This window comes from Indicator indicator, chromosome 7 (genome assembly GCF_027791375.1).
Source record: "Indicator indicator isolate 239-I01 chromosome 7, UM_Iind_1.1, whole genome shotgun sequence".
Classification (NCBI taxonomy): Eukaryota; Metazoa; Chordata; class Aves; order Piciformes; family Indicatoridae; genus Indicator; species Indicator indicator.
Window position 1 is genome coordinate 23,040,974 of NC_072016.1, and position 17,006 is coordinate 23,057,979.

Genomic DNA, 17,006 nt, shown 5'->3' on the forward strand with positions numbered 1-17,006 from the left:
TTTGGCACGTCCTTAAAGACCTGGCTCCTAGAGGGCAAGGGATTAAATAACAATTGCTTCCTTTCTCTTTCAAGCAAGGCTTAGATCTGTGGTTGCAGAGAAATGCTTGAAATGTGACTCAGGCTGAAGGGAAAAAAATAAATCTTTGCCTTCCCAGCCCACTTCCCTCTCCTTGTCCCCAGGATCCCAGTGTGGATACACTGCAATGTCTTACGATTTTTTCAATGAAACTATTGGTGCCATTAGAAGGACATAAAGTGCAGCCAGCTCTGGGTGTGGGAGTATTTATGAGTATTTTAAGGAGAGGTCGGTCATGTTCTGTGCTGAGACACTCTCTTGCAACGTCTGGTCCTCTTCAGAGAATGGAGAAGCAAAAATGGGACTGAGTAGAAGCAAGCTGAGTATCTCTGAATGGGATTTTTCTGTTGCTTCCTTAGGGAAACCCCTTGGGCTACTTGTGACTGGAATTTCTCTTCGAAATCTTTCTGTTTTTCTGTGTTTCACAAATACAAAAGCTGAGGCTGCTCATGTCTGTGTTGGTTTCTGAATACAGTCTTTGTTAGGAAATCAGTATTGATTTATTCCTATGAAAATACATCAACACTTACAGTGAAACACAATCCCATTAAGTATGATACAGGTTTTGCAAATGGAGAAAAGTAGGTCAAATACTGCACCAATCATCCCAGAGTATGTCCCTTTAAGCCAAATAAATGTGTGAATACACTTAAACTGTCAGCATGTCATTTGATTGCCATTATTATGCGTCTTTTGGCATGACTTGGCAGAGCCCTCAGTGACTGAACAGGAGTTGAAAACACCCATTCTGGTGTGTTAATCAGGTTGTATTTTACACCTGGGCTGTGTATGGGGGCACAGAGGGCTGCACATACAAGGATTTTTCCTTTCCTCCTATTGCAACAGTTGATTTCAACATAAGAAGGAAAGCCACATCATTATATGCAAGAGACATTGTAGCAATGCAGCACAGGATCACGATTTAAATCTGATCATTAAGCTGCTGCTGCAAGGGGCTGCAAGAGACAGTGTGGATGGTCCATCTGCAAAATATGTGTTCCTGTTGTACAAGGAGGAGGGGCAGAGGGGGGAGAAAAAGCAGCTGCTTGGCTGGGCTATGAGAGGGAGAGACTGACTGTTGGCACCATCTGTAGCTGTCCTTTGTGCTTGCTGCTTTATCTGTTCATTATAGTACGATACTGAATTTCTCGTGCTTTGAGTGTAAATGAGTTGAGATGCGCCTAATACTGTCAGCATAAAAAGCAGTAACTAAGTACACTAAAGATGAATAGTATAATCTCTAAATTCATTTTGAGTTTGTTTTATCTTGCTTGAATAGCCCAGGAAGTGATGTTCTTCAGAAGCCAGCTGTACCAGATGTGTCTCTCGTGTGTTCATCTTAGCAAGTGGAGAGCAGAGCAGTGGAGATGGATGGGGCTGAGGAGAAGAGAGGTTGCCCCCGCACTCTCAGCAGAGGAGAGCAGACTCCTTGAAAGAGTTCTTGCTCCTAATGAACAGCACAGAGGGGGACTGGTAACTCTTAATGTTGCTGGAAACATCTCTGTATTCATTCTGTGCACAAACACTGACATAGGAAGAGAGTGGTCATTGTAAGTGGTACATGAATAGAAACGTCCTGAGCCCGGGGGGGGGGAAGGTTAAACCTCTCCATAATGAGTGCTGTGATTGGGATGAGTAAATTCACTGTGTTTAATACCTGAAATCTCATAGTTTCTAAACACATAAGTCCTCTCCAGATAACTTGTAGAATGAAACAGTCCAGTTTATCTTGAGGACCTCTTTGTTCTTTGGTGGTTTACATCTCACCTTTATAAATGTGTGCATTGGATATTGGTAATAACAATTCATTGAAGTATTTTCTTATCTTCACCTCACCAAAGCAATGCTATCTCCTTTGGCATATTCCTTTTCCAGGAGTTACGCTGGGTTTTTTCCAAGCAGATTCGGCTTTTGTTTGCAGATTTGTGCCCTCAGACCCATTGGGTTGTTGCCTTTTATCTTATTTTTTAAGAGCTTATAGGTGTGCACAAGGAGCAGCTCCCTCTTCCTGTCAAAGCCTCATTTAAGATGGACGATTTCCATTTGACGCCATAGTAATTACACTCAGCTGTGGAAATGCTCAGCATCCACTATTACTCTGTGATGGCTGCATTTAGCATTCAGCAGAACACTTTGTTCATGTTTCTCAGAGCTCAAGTGGCCATGGTGCATGGGAAGAAACCCTGTGAGGCAGGGATTTCTATCTCCAGGTGGCTGGAAAAGGGGGAGGGGGGCCTTTGTCACTGGCACATTAATAATGATATGCCAGGGATAAAAGGTGAGCATAATTTGATCAAATGCTTGTTGACAGATTCCTTGGCTAATAGAGAAGCAGCTTAGACTGACACTCGTTGCTGGAACATTTCACAGAGCTCGGGGGAATGCTTTCTGTAGGCTACATGTGAGGCTGAGAATTTCTGAGTGACCATATTTAGTTACATAAAGAAGTGGTGTCCCCTTTTTGTGACAGCAGAGCTCTAAAATGCCTCCCTAAACACCACTCTTGACTTTCTGCTTGATAAATGCAGTGAAATTACTGCCTCTTCTTTGTCCGAATGTGTGGCTAATTCCCAGGAATGGCTGGGGCCTTTTTTCTTGTGTGCCTGTTAAACATGAGAAATTCCAGTTGTTTCTCGTACTAAAAAAACATGTTTGTGGCAGTGCTTGGCAAAACAGGTTCCCTTTATTCCCCTACAAATATAATTTACAATTAGTCTCTTTGGAATTTGTTCTAAGTATGCATTAACAGTACCTGTGAGTAGCTACTGGAAAAAGAAGGTGGTGTACCCTGAAATGATAGTTTGCTACTGTTTATAATTACGTTATTTGATGAACAAGCAACTATGAGAAAAGAAATGAAAATAAAAGCTACAATTTTAGAGAATTCTGTACTTGCCTCTTTTAAACCGGCAAGCCTAAAATTACCTGTAAAGCCCTTCTACTCTAAACCACTGTGGCAGCTTGGGGTTTGAGTAGACTTCTGGTTCATACCTCCTTGTGCAATCTGTGTGTTCAGTTCATAACACCTCAGGAAAGCACTTAGCTAAAAATTAAATACAATGGATTTTCCTGTTCTGAGGGTTTTGTAAAGCATACGTTAAAGAAGGAAAAACCCAAAGCTCTTCCACTTGAGAACATTTCTTCATCTGCAGAATTTCGCAATTAGTCTGCACTTCATTCCAGTGAAACTCTTCACAATGTCATGCCTTGGTGACTTTTTACTGGAGTCATTTCTGATGCTGGAATTAAACAGGCAGCTTTGAGACTCAGTCAGGTGTTATTGGAGGCTTCAGTGGGACATCTTGGTTGAGTGCACTGATAGGAGCCAGATTTTTTCTCCCAGTCACTTTCTGAGCCTCTGCTTACTGCAGAGTAGGTGATTTCTGTAACAGGCTGGTCTTTTCTGACCAGCATAAGGGAGAGGCCACGTTTTCAGAGGCAATGACCCCTTTCATGTCATCAGAGGGACAAAAAGCTTGCACATCTTCATAAACGTGGTTTTCCTGTAAGCATGGAATTACCCTCACTGACCAGAAGATTAGGCACATAATGGAAATACACACTTATGGGTTGTGCTGGGTCAAATATAGGTTTAAGTGCCTATCTTATCCATACATAAGTGTGGCTATATTCTTCTGGGTATCTATTCAAGACTGGTATCTGGTAGCAGTTTGGGAAATTAATTTCTGCACGTGGGTTTTTCTTCTTGCCTCTCCAATTAATCTTTTGTACAAAAATAGCCAGACAGAAAAGAGATCTTGTTGTTCTTTGTTCCCTTCTGTGAGTGATGTCTTCTGTATGTTTTGCTTACATTTCTATTAGTATAAAACAAATTCTTCTGCATCTTTCTTCACTCGCAACAGTTATCCCACATCCTTGTGCTTCATCCATTCTTCATCTCTGTTCTGCTCAGCCTAGACAATCTCTCTTATACCTCCTGGGCTGTGCAGGAGTTTTAACTTGTTTGTAACTTTTGTAAAAACATACTGATGATGGAATAATAATGCAAGTAGTGGCTTATGGACAAGCTTTTCAGATCTGGGGTTTGTCTGTCTGGATTGTGACTCCTGTTACAGTAGCTTGCACCTGCACTTGGCCATGATGGCTCTTCAGTTATGTGCTTAGTGTTGTTGTGTTCTGTTTGCACAGCACTGCTTTCGTCGTGGTGTGAGGAGCTGGGACGGCTCTTGCTGCTTCGCCACCAGAAAAGCCGGCAGAACGATCCTCCAGGGAAGCTACCCATGCAACCGCCCATGAACTCCATGAGCTCCATGAAACCCACCCTTTCTCATAGGTGAGTCTCAGCCCAGTACCTAGAAATGGCAGTCTGTACAGATGTACCACATGACGGATCTGTTAATTGAAATACTTGTTACCACTGACACAGAGGTGGCTACAGCGTTTCATGCACTGAGCAGCACTACAGACAACGCAGAAAGTACAAAATAAACTCGGATTTTGTTTTCACTGTTGCCCGTGCATGGTGAAGTATTGTTTCCAACTTCAAATCTGTGCTTCGATCAAGTGGGCTTGCTTTCAAACTTCAGGTTATACCCTAGAGATAAACGTCTACAACATATCTCTCACCAGACGTTTTTCTATTGTTTATTTAAACACCACTGGCTTTTCTTGGAGTTGAAAACTTTTCACTGATTTCTGTTTAGTAAGTGCCTTTGGAAATATATTGGATACAAAGCAGTTACATGGTGTGTGTAGCCAGTAGATGGGAGAATATCCTGTATCACCTCCTATCCTTTGTGAAGTTCACAAAGAACTTATGTTAATGTAGAGAAAACGTGAGCATTAAAAGATGCTAGAAGAAGCTTTAGATGTGAAGCCTTTGATTACCAGTTTACAAGCAAGTATTTGTATTTCTTGTCTGCAGAGCCTAGGTCAAGGCAAAAGATGAAGAGTAAGTGAAGACAAGATTAAACACTGATTTCATGCTTCTGGGATTTTTTTTCCAGGGCTTTCTTTCCCTCAGCATCACATTACAAAAAAAAAAATCGAAATAGTATAAATTGTTCTTAGCGTAGGGCATTTTTGTTGGTAAAGGATTTTAAGAGTGAGGATGAGGCTAAATCCCTTGTATCTAGATACCATGGTAGCATAAGTAACTTGAACTTTTGTGTCAAAGCGAAGCTTAGGGACTTCTTTGTACCAGTGCATTTGCCTGTGTGAATTTATCCAGAAACACTTCAGGTTTGGGGTTGAGTCTTTTTTTAACTTTATTCTTGTTCAAGCAAACACTATGCTTTTGTTGTAACCCTTGAGAAGAACATCTTTTTTTTATAGTATAACTAATGAGGTGTCTCTGGCTTTTCAGAATATCTGTATTGCCTCTCTTTTTCAGTTGCTTATGAAAAGATCGATTGTAAACACACTTCAAGAAAACTCAGAAAACTTTCTGTTCTAAAGCAACAGAAGCTTTCTGAAGCCAAGGTGAAATTTAGTGGCCATTGTGAAGCAAAAGTGTGGTGCAGTGTATACGCTGTCATAGGTGTAGTTTTTAGATGCTTGATCCTCATCTGACCTTTTAGCCTCTGATGCCCTAGAGTCTATAAAGTAAGGATGAAAGCAGCGGTCTATCTCACAGGGGCTCTGTGCTATGTTACTAGATAAGACAGACACAATTCTTTTATGGCAGTTTTTGCACTGAAACTCTGTCACATGTCCAAAATCAAGTACTTCTGCTAAACTTAAATGCCAGCATTTCTGGGATTACCAGGTTGCCCACTATTCTGCCTGATAGTAGGACATCCTGCCCAATACCGAACAGTCCCTAGAAGTTCCTCTTGAGTATTGCCCTTGAAATGCTTTACTGAGGAGGACACTGGGCTGTAAGTTACTGCCCTTTGCCTATGAGATGCCCCTCTAGAAACGTAATTTCTGTGGCATAATTTATCTGCAATAGCTTTAGCAGCCTCTTAACGGATTTGGAATAAGCTGCATCACTGCTTCAAGTTGAGTGCTGTTGTCTAGTCTGTAATTCAGCCATAACCATGACTGCTCAAAATCTCTCAGGTGGTGCATTAGCATAAGACATCTTGTGGCTTTCCAACTGAAACTATTTAGTTTCATGGATGTTTTGTAATCAGTCTATAAGACAATAGTGAATATGAGGTGACGAACACTTGAGTTTCCTGTTTGTTCAAATTAAACAACATATGAAAAACCATTAAGTATAATCCCAGTGATAAAACTGTGATGAAGCAACATTTCTATTTGCATTAGATTACATTTGGCCAAAAGCTTAGTATTAAAGTTCACCTTATCTTATCTGTAATTCACAAGGGGTTTTTGTGAATTAAAAAAAAAAATATACTTTGCATTTCCTACAAGAAATGAATGTAACCAGCTATTTCGTTTTGCAAAAAAGATTAGATACCAAGTCAGAACAACCAAGAGAGTATTCAAGAACCTAGCTTACCTTAACAGAGGGGACGTGGGATATATGTCAGCTGCTGAGTATTACTAGACAAAAAAAAAACCTTCCCCTGTCAGCAGAATATCTTGAATACTGCACACAGAGCTTTTTTTTTTTTTTTTGCTGTCATTTTTACTAGCAACAAAATGACGGAGAACTTTATCCAGGGACTGGAATCCAAATGTACCTGGCACTACAGAAACACAGCTGCTTAGGCTCAAAGTTGAAACAGGGCTCAGATATTTAAAATAAATTCTGGCTCATGAATGTAGCAGAAGAATCTAAATCTTAACCTTTAAGAAAATTTTGGCACTGGAGGGAATTCAGGGCTGATCTTTTTTTTAGGGACAACCTTTTATTTTTAAAAAGTTGAGTTGTGGGAGAAAACTGAAGTAGAGGCCTTTGATAGTGATGGTGTTGGTCAAATGCACTTACGGAGAGCAGAATATAGGTTGTACAAGGATGCGCACACATGCAACAAATATTTTCAGAGTTTGGACTCTAATCATGCTAATTTCTTTCTAAATTTAGTTTTTCGTTAACAAAATGTTGCATACAGAGCAAAAATTCAGCTAAATGCCTACTTCCTAATGTAGGTAGTTAGTTGGACTACAAACTCCTGTACTTTCTGAGCAGCACGAGCACTGATATCCCTCAAAAAGCCTTCTACTTTTTTTTAAAGTCAGTGCAGTGAAATCATGGTAATGTCAAACTTGAATGGGAAATTGTTTTGGTTTTGGTTTTTTTTTTTACTTATTTATTGTGGTTTTCGACTTCATTACTGATTCATGTGGGTAAAAGTCACTCCTATACTGAAGGACCAGTATGAGACCTATCCACCTCCTTAAATCTTGCGTACCTTCTAATTTAAGTTCTACTTAAAGGATTTATGGAGGTGTTAAGATAACTGGAAGTGTTTGGGCTGGCCCTACTGCATAGGAGTGAAGTGTTAGGCTTTCTCACTTGCAGGGAATAATGTAAATTCTGTGTTGTAGTTTTCCAATCTGATGTAATATCTGAGATAACAGCTGCTGCTCAAGGTGGCTGATTTTTTTTTTCTTTATAATGAATTTAAGATTTTTAATTTAAGGCAAATGCTGTTAAGTACAAAGTATTGTACTTATACACCTTCCTTTGCTTTGATGAAGTTCCTGCTTAACACTTCATTCATTCAGTGGCAGACCTTCACATGTACATGGAATCTTGGTTAAAATGGGTACAGTTTCCATCAGTCCCAGCAGGAGCTTCACGCTTGTCCAGTTTAAGGTGGATCTGACCCATGCAAGCTGCAGGGGCCTTCTCATTTCTTACACAGTTTGTAGTAAAGCTTACTTTGCAAACAAAACACCTGAACCTAGACAGCTGTTAGTTGGAGTCTGGTATGTTGTTATGTGTGTTCATCAGGTTCTTGCTGCCTCCTCTCTTTTTCCACATTTTGTCTTCTGTATTAATTGACAGCTGTCATGCAGTTAGCGACCAAGAGGTAGAATTGTCTGTATAGGGCAGTCGAGATTGACAAAAAATATTAAGATAAAATTATTTTTAGCACAAACTACTTAGTGCTAGAGGTTTTGAGAAAATGAAACTGTAGATTAAGTAGTAACTCAAGGTAGGTGCTTTATTTATTATCATTACTGTTTTATGTTCAGGCAATCACCATAAACACCTTTTATTGGTTAGACTTGCTTTACAAGGGTGCCTATTTTTAGTGTTTGTTTTGTATTTTTAATTCTAATTTAAGGTTCACGAAGAGCTGAACTTTCCAAGAGCTTCTATTTATGTTGAAAAGAATGGCAGTTCTGTGCCCGCATTTTTACTGGTGGATCATTTGTTCAGAATCAGGAGTGATCTGGTTATAACATACTAGAAGAAATGGTGCCAGAGTTGCTGCTAAGGTTGCTGCATTTCTGATTTTGCCATCATAGATGGTTTTGACAGTGATAGTCAATTAAAAAATGTCTAGATGAGAGAAGTGGTTAAAGTGAAAGGTCAGGTGCAGCATATTCACACTTCTATGAAAAGGAGCATGTTGTGCATGTTTTATACATCATTTTGAAGTCAGGGATCACTTTGTTACTGCATGCGTCTGTGGAATACGGGAACAATCTCTGTGAAAGAACCCAAAACTTTTTAAGTGAAAGATAAGATTGTTTCAAAGCCTTTTCATCTTTCTGGTTTTGAAATTGTGAAATAAATATAATTAGGAACTGAACAGATGGCAAATATAAGAGAATATGCCCATTAAAACAACCCATATTACTCCTGATTCTACAAGAGCAGCCACTCTTTTTCTTCTGTCTTCCTTGCTGTCAATAAATGTTAAAAACCACCATCAGGAGAAAATAATGGAAAAGTTCAGAATCCACAAATGTTTCTGCAGAAGTTCCATTTCTTAAAAAAGGAAAAACCACAGGCAAACAAACCAAAACAATCAACAAAACCTCAGGATTTGTTCAGAACAGTATTAAGTTAGGGCCCTGGTGCTCTAAGCTTGTAAATACAGTACTAATTGCTCAGCAGTACTGTCCCAACATTTGCTTGCCCACTTCTAAGTGAAAATGCTGATACTAGTTTTAGCACATAGACTTTTACTTTTTACAGGGAGGAGGTGGAAGGAAACCTTGAAAAAACATCAAAGCTAAAAGCAAATTATTAGGACTCCCTAGCTGAAAATTGATGATGTGTAACCATTAGCTTTTAATAATTAAACTTGTAATATCTTCATGTGGAAAATCTGCATTTCATTTTAGGTGAGATAAATTTTTGGTCAGTTCTTTTGGTAACAGGAGAGGCTGAGAGACATGTGTGATCTCTGAAAATAGTGGGGCAGCTTAACTTCTCTTGAGATGTGTTCTTCACGTTACAGGATAAGGACGGTCTTTTATTGTGTCATCAGCACACTGCACAGATGTGAAAACAGGGCTTCTGTATTAATCAGAAAGTCAAAGTGAGTGCTATTGCAGTAAGAATAGTATGTAGCAACACAACTGCGTAAGTACAGTTAAGTGTTATGTACCCACATTTTTTCCTCTAAGCATTGTATATAGTAGAGAAAAGGGGGTTGGGAGGGGTTGTTTGATTTTGTTCTTTTTTTTTAACTGAAAAAGTGTCAGCTGGTATTTTTTTTTAAACCTCATAAAGAGTAGTCAAATACTATTTAAGGTATCTGCTGACTGAGGCAAAATCTGACCTACTCAGGCATGTCTATGCTGATTTTTAAAATACTATAACACCTTTGAAAAGACAGGTATCATTCTCATGTTCGGGCCATACTAAACATTCAGTTCCTGTAAATGTCAGATTGATTACTGTTTAGTGATAATCACAGTAGTATTATGCTCTTTACATGGGGGCTGCTCTCAAAACGATATGGTTTGTGTTGAGTTTAGGTAATTTTCCTCTTCCATTGTGCTGGGAAGGTTCATTTTGTCATTTGTTCTCAGTGAAACTAACTCATTTCTGATGGCACTGAAGCTCAGAATCATTCAGCTTGACAACACCTCTAGTTTTCACTAGTTTTGACTGTCAGCATGATAACTGCATGGTGACACTGAAAGCTATGCTTTGCCTAGCTCTCATGCAAAACATTAAAATCGTGGGAAATCTTTTAGCTGGATTGAGTACCTTTGGATAGGGAACGTCAGAACTAAGTTAGTGGTCACTGCAGCATCAGGTCTACATGAGAGGTGTAGCAGTGCTTTCTAGACACAGAAAGGCTGGAGGAGAGGCAGCCTGTGATTCACACCAGCGTGTTGAGTATGAGTAGTTGTTCAGTGGGTACCGCTGCTGCCAGCATCGGGCTCCTGCCTGACTGCCAGAAGGTGACATGGCTTCTAAGCAGGGAGGGAGTTCTACAGTCTGACAATGTTTCAGTGGAGAAAAAAAGAGAAGTGGTGGCACAAATTATAGCAGATATATTTTTTTTTTAAAGATTTTTGGGTTGTTTTGGATAATTTGGTAACAGGAAAAAAGATGTGTTTTGTCTAAAATCTGGTATTTTCCTTGGCTCCTCTTCTTTGCTGATATCTGTCATTCATTCACACAGATGAGAATGTGACCCTCCAGGATTTCCCTATACATAGATTACAAAAGGAGCGAAGTCCTAGTATACAATTTTGTAATTCTTTTTTTATTCCCACTATTCCCATACACTTGGCTTCTCAAGTCGCTCGAGTATCACAAGGGGAAGCAAAGGAAATAATCATTACTGTTTGCAGAGATGGAAAGGTTTTATAATGGTTCCCCTAAAATAAAATAGGTTAGAAATTCTTGCTAAAAAGAAATCCCTGACTCTTTTTCTGCGGAGATGACAACAAAGCCTGCTCAATAGACAGAGGACATCGACAACCTTAGCAGGAATGAGTGGTTTCTTCCCGTGAAAGGGCTGTTCCACGAATGAGGAATAGCAGATCAGCCGGGGCGTCTTCTTGAATGTCCTCATCTCCACTCAGACCGAGAACGCGGGGAAGGTACCATAGTCTGTTTATGCTCTCCGTTCCCACTTACCACGTCAGGGGAGATAGGATGTGATGGGGTTTTTGCCCATGTCACCGTGTCAGCAGCACCATTTTCGAACAACTTTGACAGGCAGAGTGTCGGAGGCGGCTCGGGGAGGCGTTTCTCAGACCTGCCCCGTACGTGCCCAAGGCGCAGCCGCCCCTCACTGGCCAACTCATTTGGCCGGGACCTCTGCCCGGCCCGGCCCCAGAGCTCAGCCTCGGGCGCTGCTCGCATCTGTTCCCCGCAGCCGACCCCGTTCCGCTGCCTTCTGCCCGGCCGCGCCGCGGGAGCTGCTGCCGCCCTCCTCCAGGCGGCTGCCCGCGGCAGGTTGCTGGCCGGCGGCGGGGCTCAGCAGGACTCACCCCGGTGCCCTGCTGCCCGCTGCTCGGGCAGACCTCAGCCCCCAGTCCGCCTCGCTTCCAGCAAGTGGCGGTGGTGCGGTGCTGCCCCCTCCCCTCCCTCCCTCCCTCCCTCTCTTCCCGCCGCGCCTCTTGAAGAACGCGGGTTTCTCTGTTGTCGGGAGCGTAAATCAGCTTCATCTAAAATCTCGGAAGTGCAAGTCCATCAAATCTTCCTCCTAGCCGCCTGCTACACCTTGCGTGAGTCAGACTGCAGAGCTCCCGGTGCCCTTCTCGCTGTGCGGGGCTGCTCGTGTTTCCCCTGTCTCTGAGGCAAAAGCAGAAGTGGAATCTGCTCACGCTTTCAGCGGTTCCTTCCCTGGTTGTTGTAGCAGTCGCTGACCTCCAGGCACTATGAATAAACAGCAAAGCTGGGAACAAAAGGAGTCTTCTGGCTGCCATTATCTCACATTAACATAGCAGACGCGCTGCGGTGTGAACAATGCGAGTCTCATTCGCCGATAATCAGCGAGTACCCAGGCATTTGGATTACCAAGGCAACAGGCAATGGTAGAATACTGGGTGGGTGTGTTTTTTATTGTAAAGGAGCAGTCGGATATGGAAACCCAGGTATATTGATAAAGCAGAGCAGAATGCCTGGTGACAGGGGGGGGACTGAGGGCTCGGGTTTGCATTCCGACACACGTCAGATAAATAAGACATGGATGAAGCAGGTCTGTGCTGTGAGATGCAATAAAGATTAAACTGCATTTGTCAAGCTGAAAGCGATCATAAGATAATTTCAGCATTTTGAAAAAGGTAACAGGTGGCATGTTAATCACAGGGCTGTTACCGGTGGATTTTGTAACTGTAATCTGGGCTGTAGTAATGCATTGCATGGTCTACTTGTGTGACAATAGAACTGAGTGTGATGCTTTAATCTTTCTTCCTTTGATCAGATGGATGCTGTAGTCCCTTAATGTCAGATGATGGTAACCCCTTTTGCTTCTCCTGAGGCAGGAGGAGCCTCTACCATTTTTCTTTCTTACCTGCATAGCTGTGGTGGGTTTTTTTCCACATGGACAGAAACAAGTTGTATTGTCTCTGTATCTTTGTGTGTGCACACACACACATGTGCATGGACATACATGAAATTATAATGTAGCAGAACTGTGTGTGTATGCAGGTTCAGAACTTCTGAATTAATTTAATTATTTGGCCTGATGGCATTTTTCTTATTTCAGGGTATAGATTTAGATGCACTAGCTCTTGCTGAGCAGTGTGGTACTTTGCAGGCATGGCTGTCTGGCTGATGAGACTGTGTGTAGAGTAAGGTGCCAGGAAGCAGCAGCAAACATGTCACAGCCTGACCTGTAGCAAACCAATGTGAAAGAGAAGGCAGTGTTGGCACCTCATGCAGTCATAAGTCATCCAGGCCTCACAGGCCTTGTCAGGGCTGCAGAGAAAAATTTAAGGGGTTTGAGTTTCCAGAGGTACTTTGCATGACCTGATGAACTGCCAGCTTGATTTTGCTGTCTCAGTCTCCACACAAATGGCTGTATTGTATGTATGCATGTGGCTGCATGAATGGTTTCTGTAAATGTCTGTGTTGATATTTAAAAGAGCAGAGGCAGGAGGCACCTGCTAGCTTCAGGTGCCATCTAAACCACTGAGCTGATAAATGGCTTGATGTCTTCACCTTTTGACTGCTTCACCTGCATCTGCTCACCTAGAACAGGTTCATAATGCTTCTGCTTTCAAACAGTTTACCAGAAACCAGCCTTCCTTCTTTTTACAGTGAATTATGAAATTTCTAACGCTTTCAGTCTTCCTCTTCAATTTATATTGCACATAGCCCAGCGCAGGCAACATCCAGTACTGAAACAACACTTGAGGTAATCCTTCCCTGACAGCAAAGGACTAGATATGGATCCTCTGTGCATTTGGAGTTGGGAGAACAAAAGCTTTCCAAAGGGTTAGAGAAGGTATTCATCTAGTTAGAAAGAGTGGAGGGAAGCAACAGACTTGAGAAATTGTTGGGGAATAATTTTTGGAGCTGTATACTTTCCATGGAAGATCTGAACATGTGGAGTCATTCCATTAAGAAGTTGAGGGAAATAAACTCTTGCCAAATGCTTCCAGATTGGTGTTTTTCATTTTTGTATTACACAAAGATGCTCACTGATTTTTGGATGAGGCTGTCTTACATGTTTGTTTAGTGAAATATACAACGGAGCCTTAACTTACGACAATTCAATTTGAACTTCTTCAAATAATATTTCTAAGTAGAGAAATGTATTTTAAGGATGGTATGCATCATAGAGGCAGCATCAGTCAAAAATAAATTACTGCTAGCCATCCAAAGCCAGTATTAGTATAAAAATGTATTATCCTACCTTCTTCTTTTCCTTCTCTCATCTTTAATATAACCACCTTAGGATACCTGTACACAACATCAGCTTTTAGTTTGCTTTTTGTCATTGTGTGATTTGCAGAGTTAGTTAGTCTTTGTTTTCTTTACAGTGTGTCTTCATGTTTCTTTGCTGACTGTAAGTGGCCTTCCTGTCCTTTCTACATGGGTGGCTCCTTGCTCTGCCATATTCTTCCATATGAGCAGAGGACATACTGTGTAGAGTGGTTTCTGCAGTATGTAGGAAACACAGCACAAAAGGTCAAGGGATAACTTGGTTAAGTTTTGCATTATGAATTTGTTTTTAATAGTTATGTGTTTTAATCTTTAACTAGACTAATTATAAGTGGTTTAAGTGGAAACACTTTGGCCAAGCCCGTCAGCCATATCAAGATGGTGCATGTTGGTAAGCATTGGTCTTGTTCCACTGAAAAATCTCAAAAACGAGAAGTCAGTTGTTCCCTTCTACCTGCCCAGGGTTTTTGAAAAGAAAACAAAAGCAGATCCCTGACACATTTTTCATGTGCAAACAAATTTTGTTTTTCAGGTGTCACATTGTTTTCTTCAAGTTAGTAGTCAAGGCCAAGAATATTTTCAAGGGAAATTTGACCAGAAATGAAACACATGTAAAAATTCTATTTATTAATAGATTGTCAGGGATTCCTAGCTTATCAAATTGGGAAAAAAATAGCTGAAGTCATTACTGGAGCATTTTAGTCTTGCAGGAAAGTGCTAATAGTATTCTATCTGGTTTTGAGATTTTATTTTTTAAAGAAGTTGTTAGGTTTTGATTGTACTGATACAAAAATGCTAAAAATGTAGTGAAATTTATGCCTGTTCTGTAATATGAACACACCAAGAAAGCAGTTCAAATTAAGTATTTGTACTGCACCATGCAAAACGGTCTTTTTCTTGAGTAACAGTATGCTTAAAATAAGTTTATGGTGGTGCCTTAATCAAGAAGGTTTGCTTACTGAATCTGTACTGATAATTAAAGCTACTCAAGTGGTGTGTGTGCGAGAAATCCAAGTAAAACAAAACTAAACCTGAATGAAAGAAGCTAAGCCACCTAACTTGTGAGACAACATGGGCATGAAGCACATGTATTGGTGTTACACATACCCAGGGCTTTGTTTTGTGTTCTGATTGTGGGATTTGTGGGGTTTTTCCTCTGCAGATGGATGAGGTTTGAGAGGGAGAAGAGGGGTGAGGCAGGAGCAAGGAGCATTGTTTGGAAACGATTGTGTTTTAGTTTATATTAAAGTAGTGTCACCTAGAGGCTTCAACCAAGAATACAGCTGAGGGGTGCTTGACACCCTGAGCATACACCTGGCCAGAGACAATTGCAGAGGCAGAGCAAGGTGCAGACATAAAGAGATGTTGAAGGGTGAGAATAGATCAGCCCCCAAGGTCAGGACTGTACTTGGACCATTCTGATTTTTGGCCATGTGTAACTGTACCGGAGTGTTTGGCCTGGCTAGATCTCTGACGCTTCATTCCTTGTCAGATGCTTTCCTCTCTAGATGTCCATGAGTGACAAAAGAAGACATGGGAGAAATAAGTCATTGTTACACTGGCTATTGCCTACTCATATAGACATCAGCTGAAGTTATGATAGTCAGTACATTTAAAGAACTGTGTGGACTCTCTGTGTGTCAGCTTCCAGTCAGATGACATGACTGTGCATCAGAAACATTAAAGATCCCTGCAAAGCTGACAGTAAGCAACAGAAACTAGCTACTGAAAGTCCAGTTGTGGGAAAATTAATGCCAATGCTTGGAGTGAAAAAGTGCCTTTTTGCAGTAGTTAATAATTTTCAGTGTTTAAAACAGAGATAGATGCTTCATAAAGTGGTTTAGACACCTGGCCTTCCCAACAAGCAGTGTAGAAAATCATCAGGAAGGTTTAATTTCAGTTTTTACCCTCCTCCACAACATGTCAAGGACCAATGCTTTAGGGATGCATACTTCACTAAACCTTCTGAATCTCTTCTTCCTTAATCAATGAAGACATATAAATAGAGTATCAAATACACATACAATTGCTTTAATGACAACATAAACATATTTAAAATACATCATTTTCAAATAACACCACAAATCATGTATAAATTACAGTAGTTCACTAGTATTAATTTACTATATGGAGTTACCTTTTTATTGAGAACTTTTACTAGAACTAACTAACAGTATGTATTTGATATGAAGTCTGTAACTATTCCAAAGAGACTGGGTATCTTCCTGGTTCTGTTTTCCTAGTACTGGGTTAAGAGAAGCTATTTAGAGCCAAGTACCAGTGTAGCTGTCCCATATGACTGTTGTACTACTGGTGGTTTCAGTACATTTGCTAGCAGCTAAGAAATTCTTCCCCCTTATTCCTCAATTGCAGTTTCAATAGATCATAGTTTGAGAAGTAATTTCCCTCCATGCCTTCTTTGCTCTATGGCTTCCTCTGCTGTTTGGCCTTTAATATGCTGACCAGTACTATGTATAGGTTCATTAACACTACTATAAATTTAGTCAATACTCTTTTAGTGGACTCCAGCTGAGCCCAAACTGACTCACTACCCTCCAGGGTGTAGTGAGAGACTTAATTACCCTTGTACCATTCAACAGGAACAATGTCATGGGCAGCATTTAGCTGTAGTTGGAGAGGTTGGAGCTTCCTTCTCTATCAGCTGTCATTTTCAAGTTCAAAGAAAGGGATTTCAGGATCATTTACAGCTCTGTATAATAACAGCAGAAAGCCAGTGCTCTTTTGCAAATGAGAATTGGATTGGTCACGTTTCATTATGGTAGTTACATGGATTTTCCTTTGATGATGGGAGTATTCCTTTGGGTTGTCTAAGGACAGAAATGCAAGCTAAAAGAGCTAAGTGGACAAGTAATCCCTAGTTGAGTGGCACATCTTTCAGCATCTCCTATTACTTGACATCAAAAAAGCCTTCGTGCGATGGAGGATGGGTAGGTGTTGTATCCAGTATGGCAGAAGTCATACTCCTTAGATGTGTAATTTGTGATGCGCCAGACTATTGTGCTGGGGAATGCATGCCATGAAAATGATGTCTATTTCTCATTAGGGTAGCTAAAGTGAAGTTTGGGTGAAGTGATGTCCAGTGCATAAGTGTGTATTAGGGTGCATAAGCTGATGTTGTACAAGGCACATCAATCACTATTTTAGTGTTGCCATAATTTCTGAATAGAAATGTCTGCAATGTAGAGCCAAATCCTGTGTTGGATAACATGCTAGTCAG

The 17,006-nt window shown here is 40.8% G+C and overlaps 1 protein-coding gene across 1 annotated transcript in view; it reads left to right on the plus strand.

Annotated features, from left to right (window-relative positions):
* Nucleotides 1–17,006, plus strand: part of ZMIZ1 (zinc finger MIZ-type containing 1) — a 150,885-nt gene that overhangs the window by 97,592 nt on the left and 36,287 nt on the right. The window contains exon 4 of the mRNA XM_054382280.1: nt 4,228–4,372. Coding sequence (XP_054238255.1) covers nt 4,228–4,372 — 145 coding nt within the window. The remainder of the gene's footprint in view (nt 1–4,227; nt 4,373–17,006) is intronic.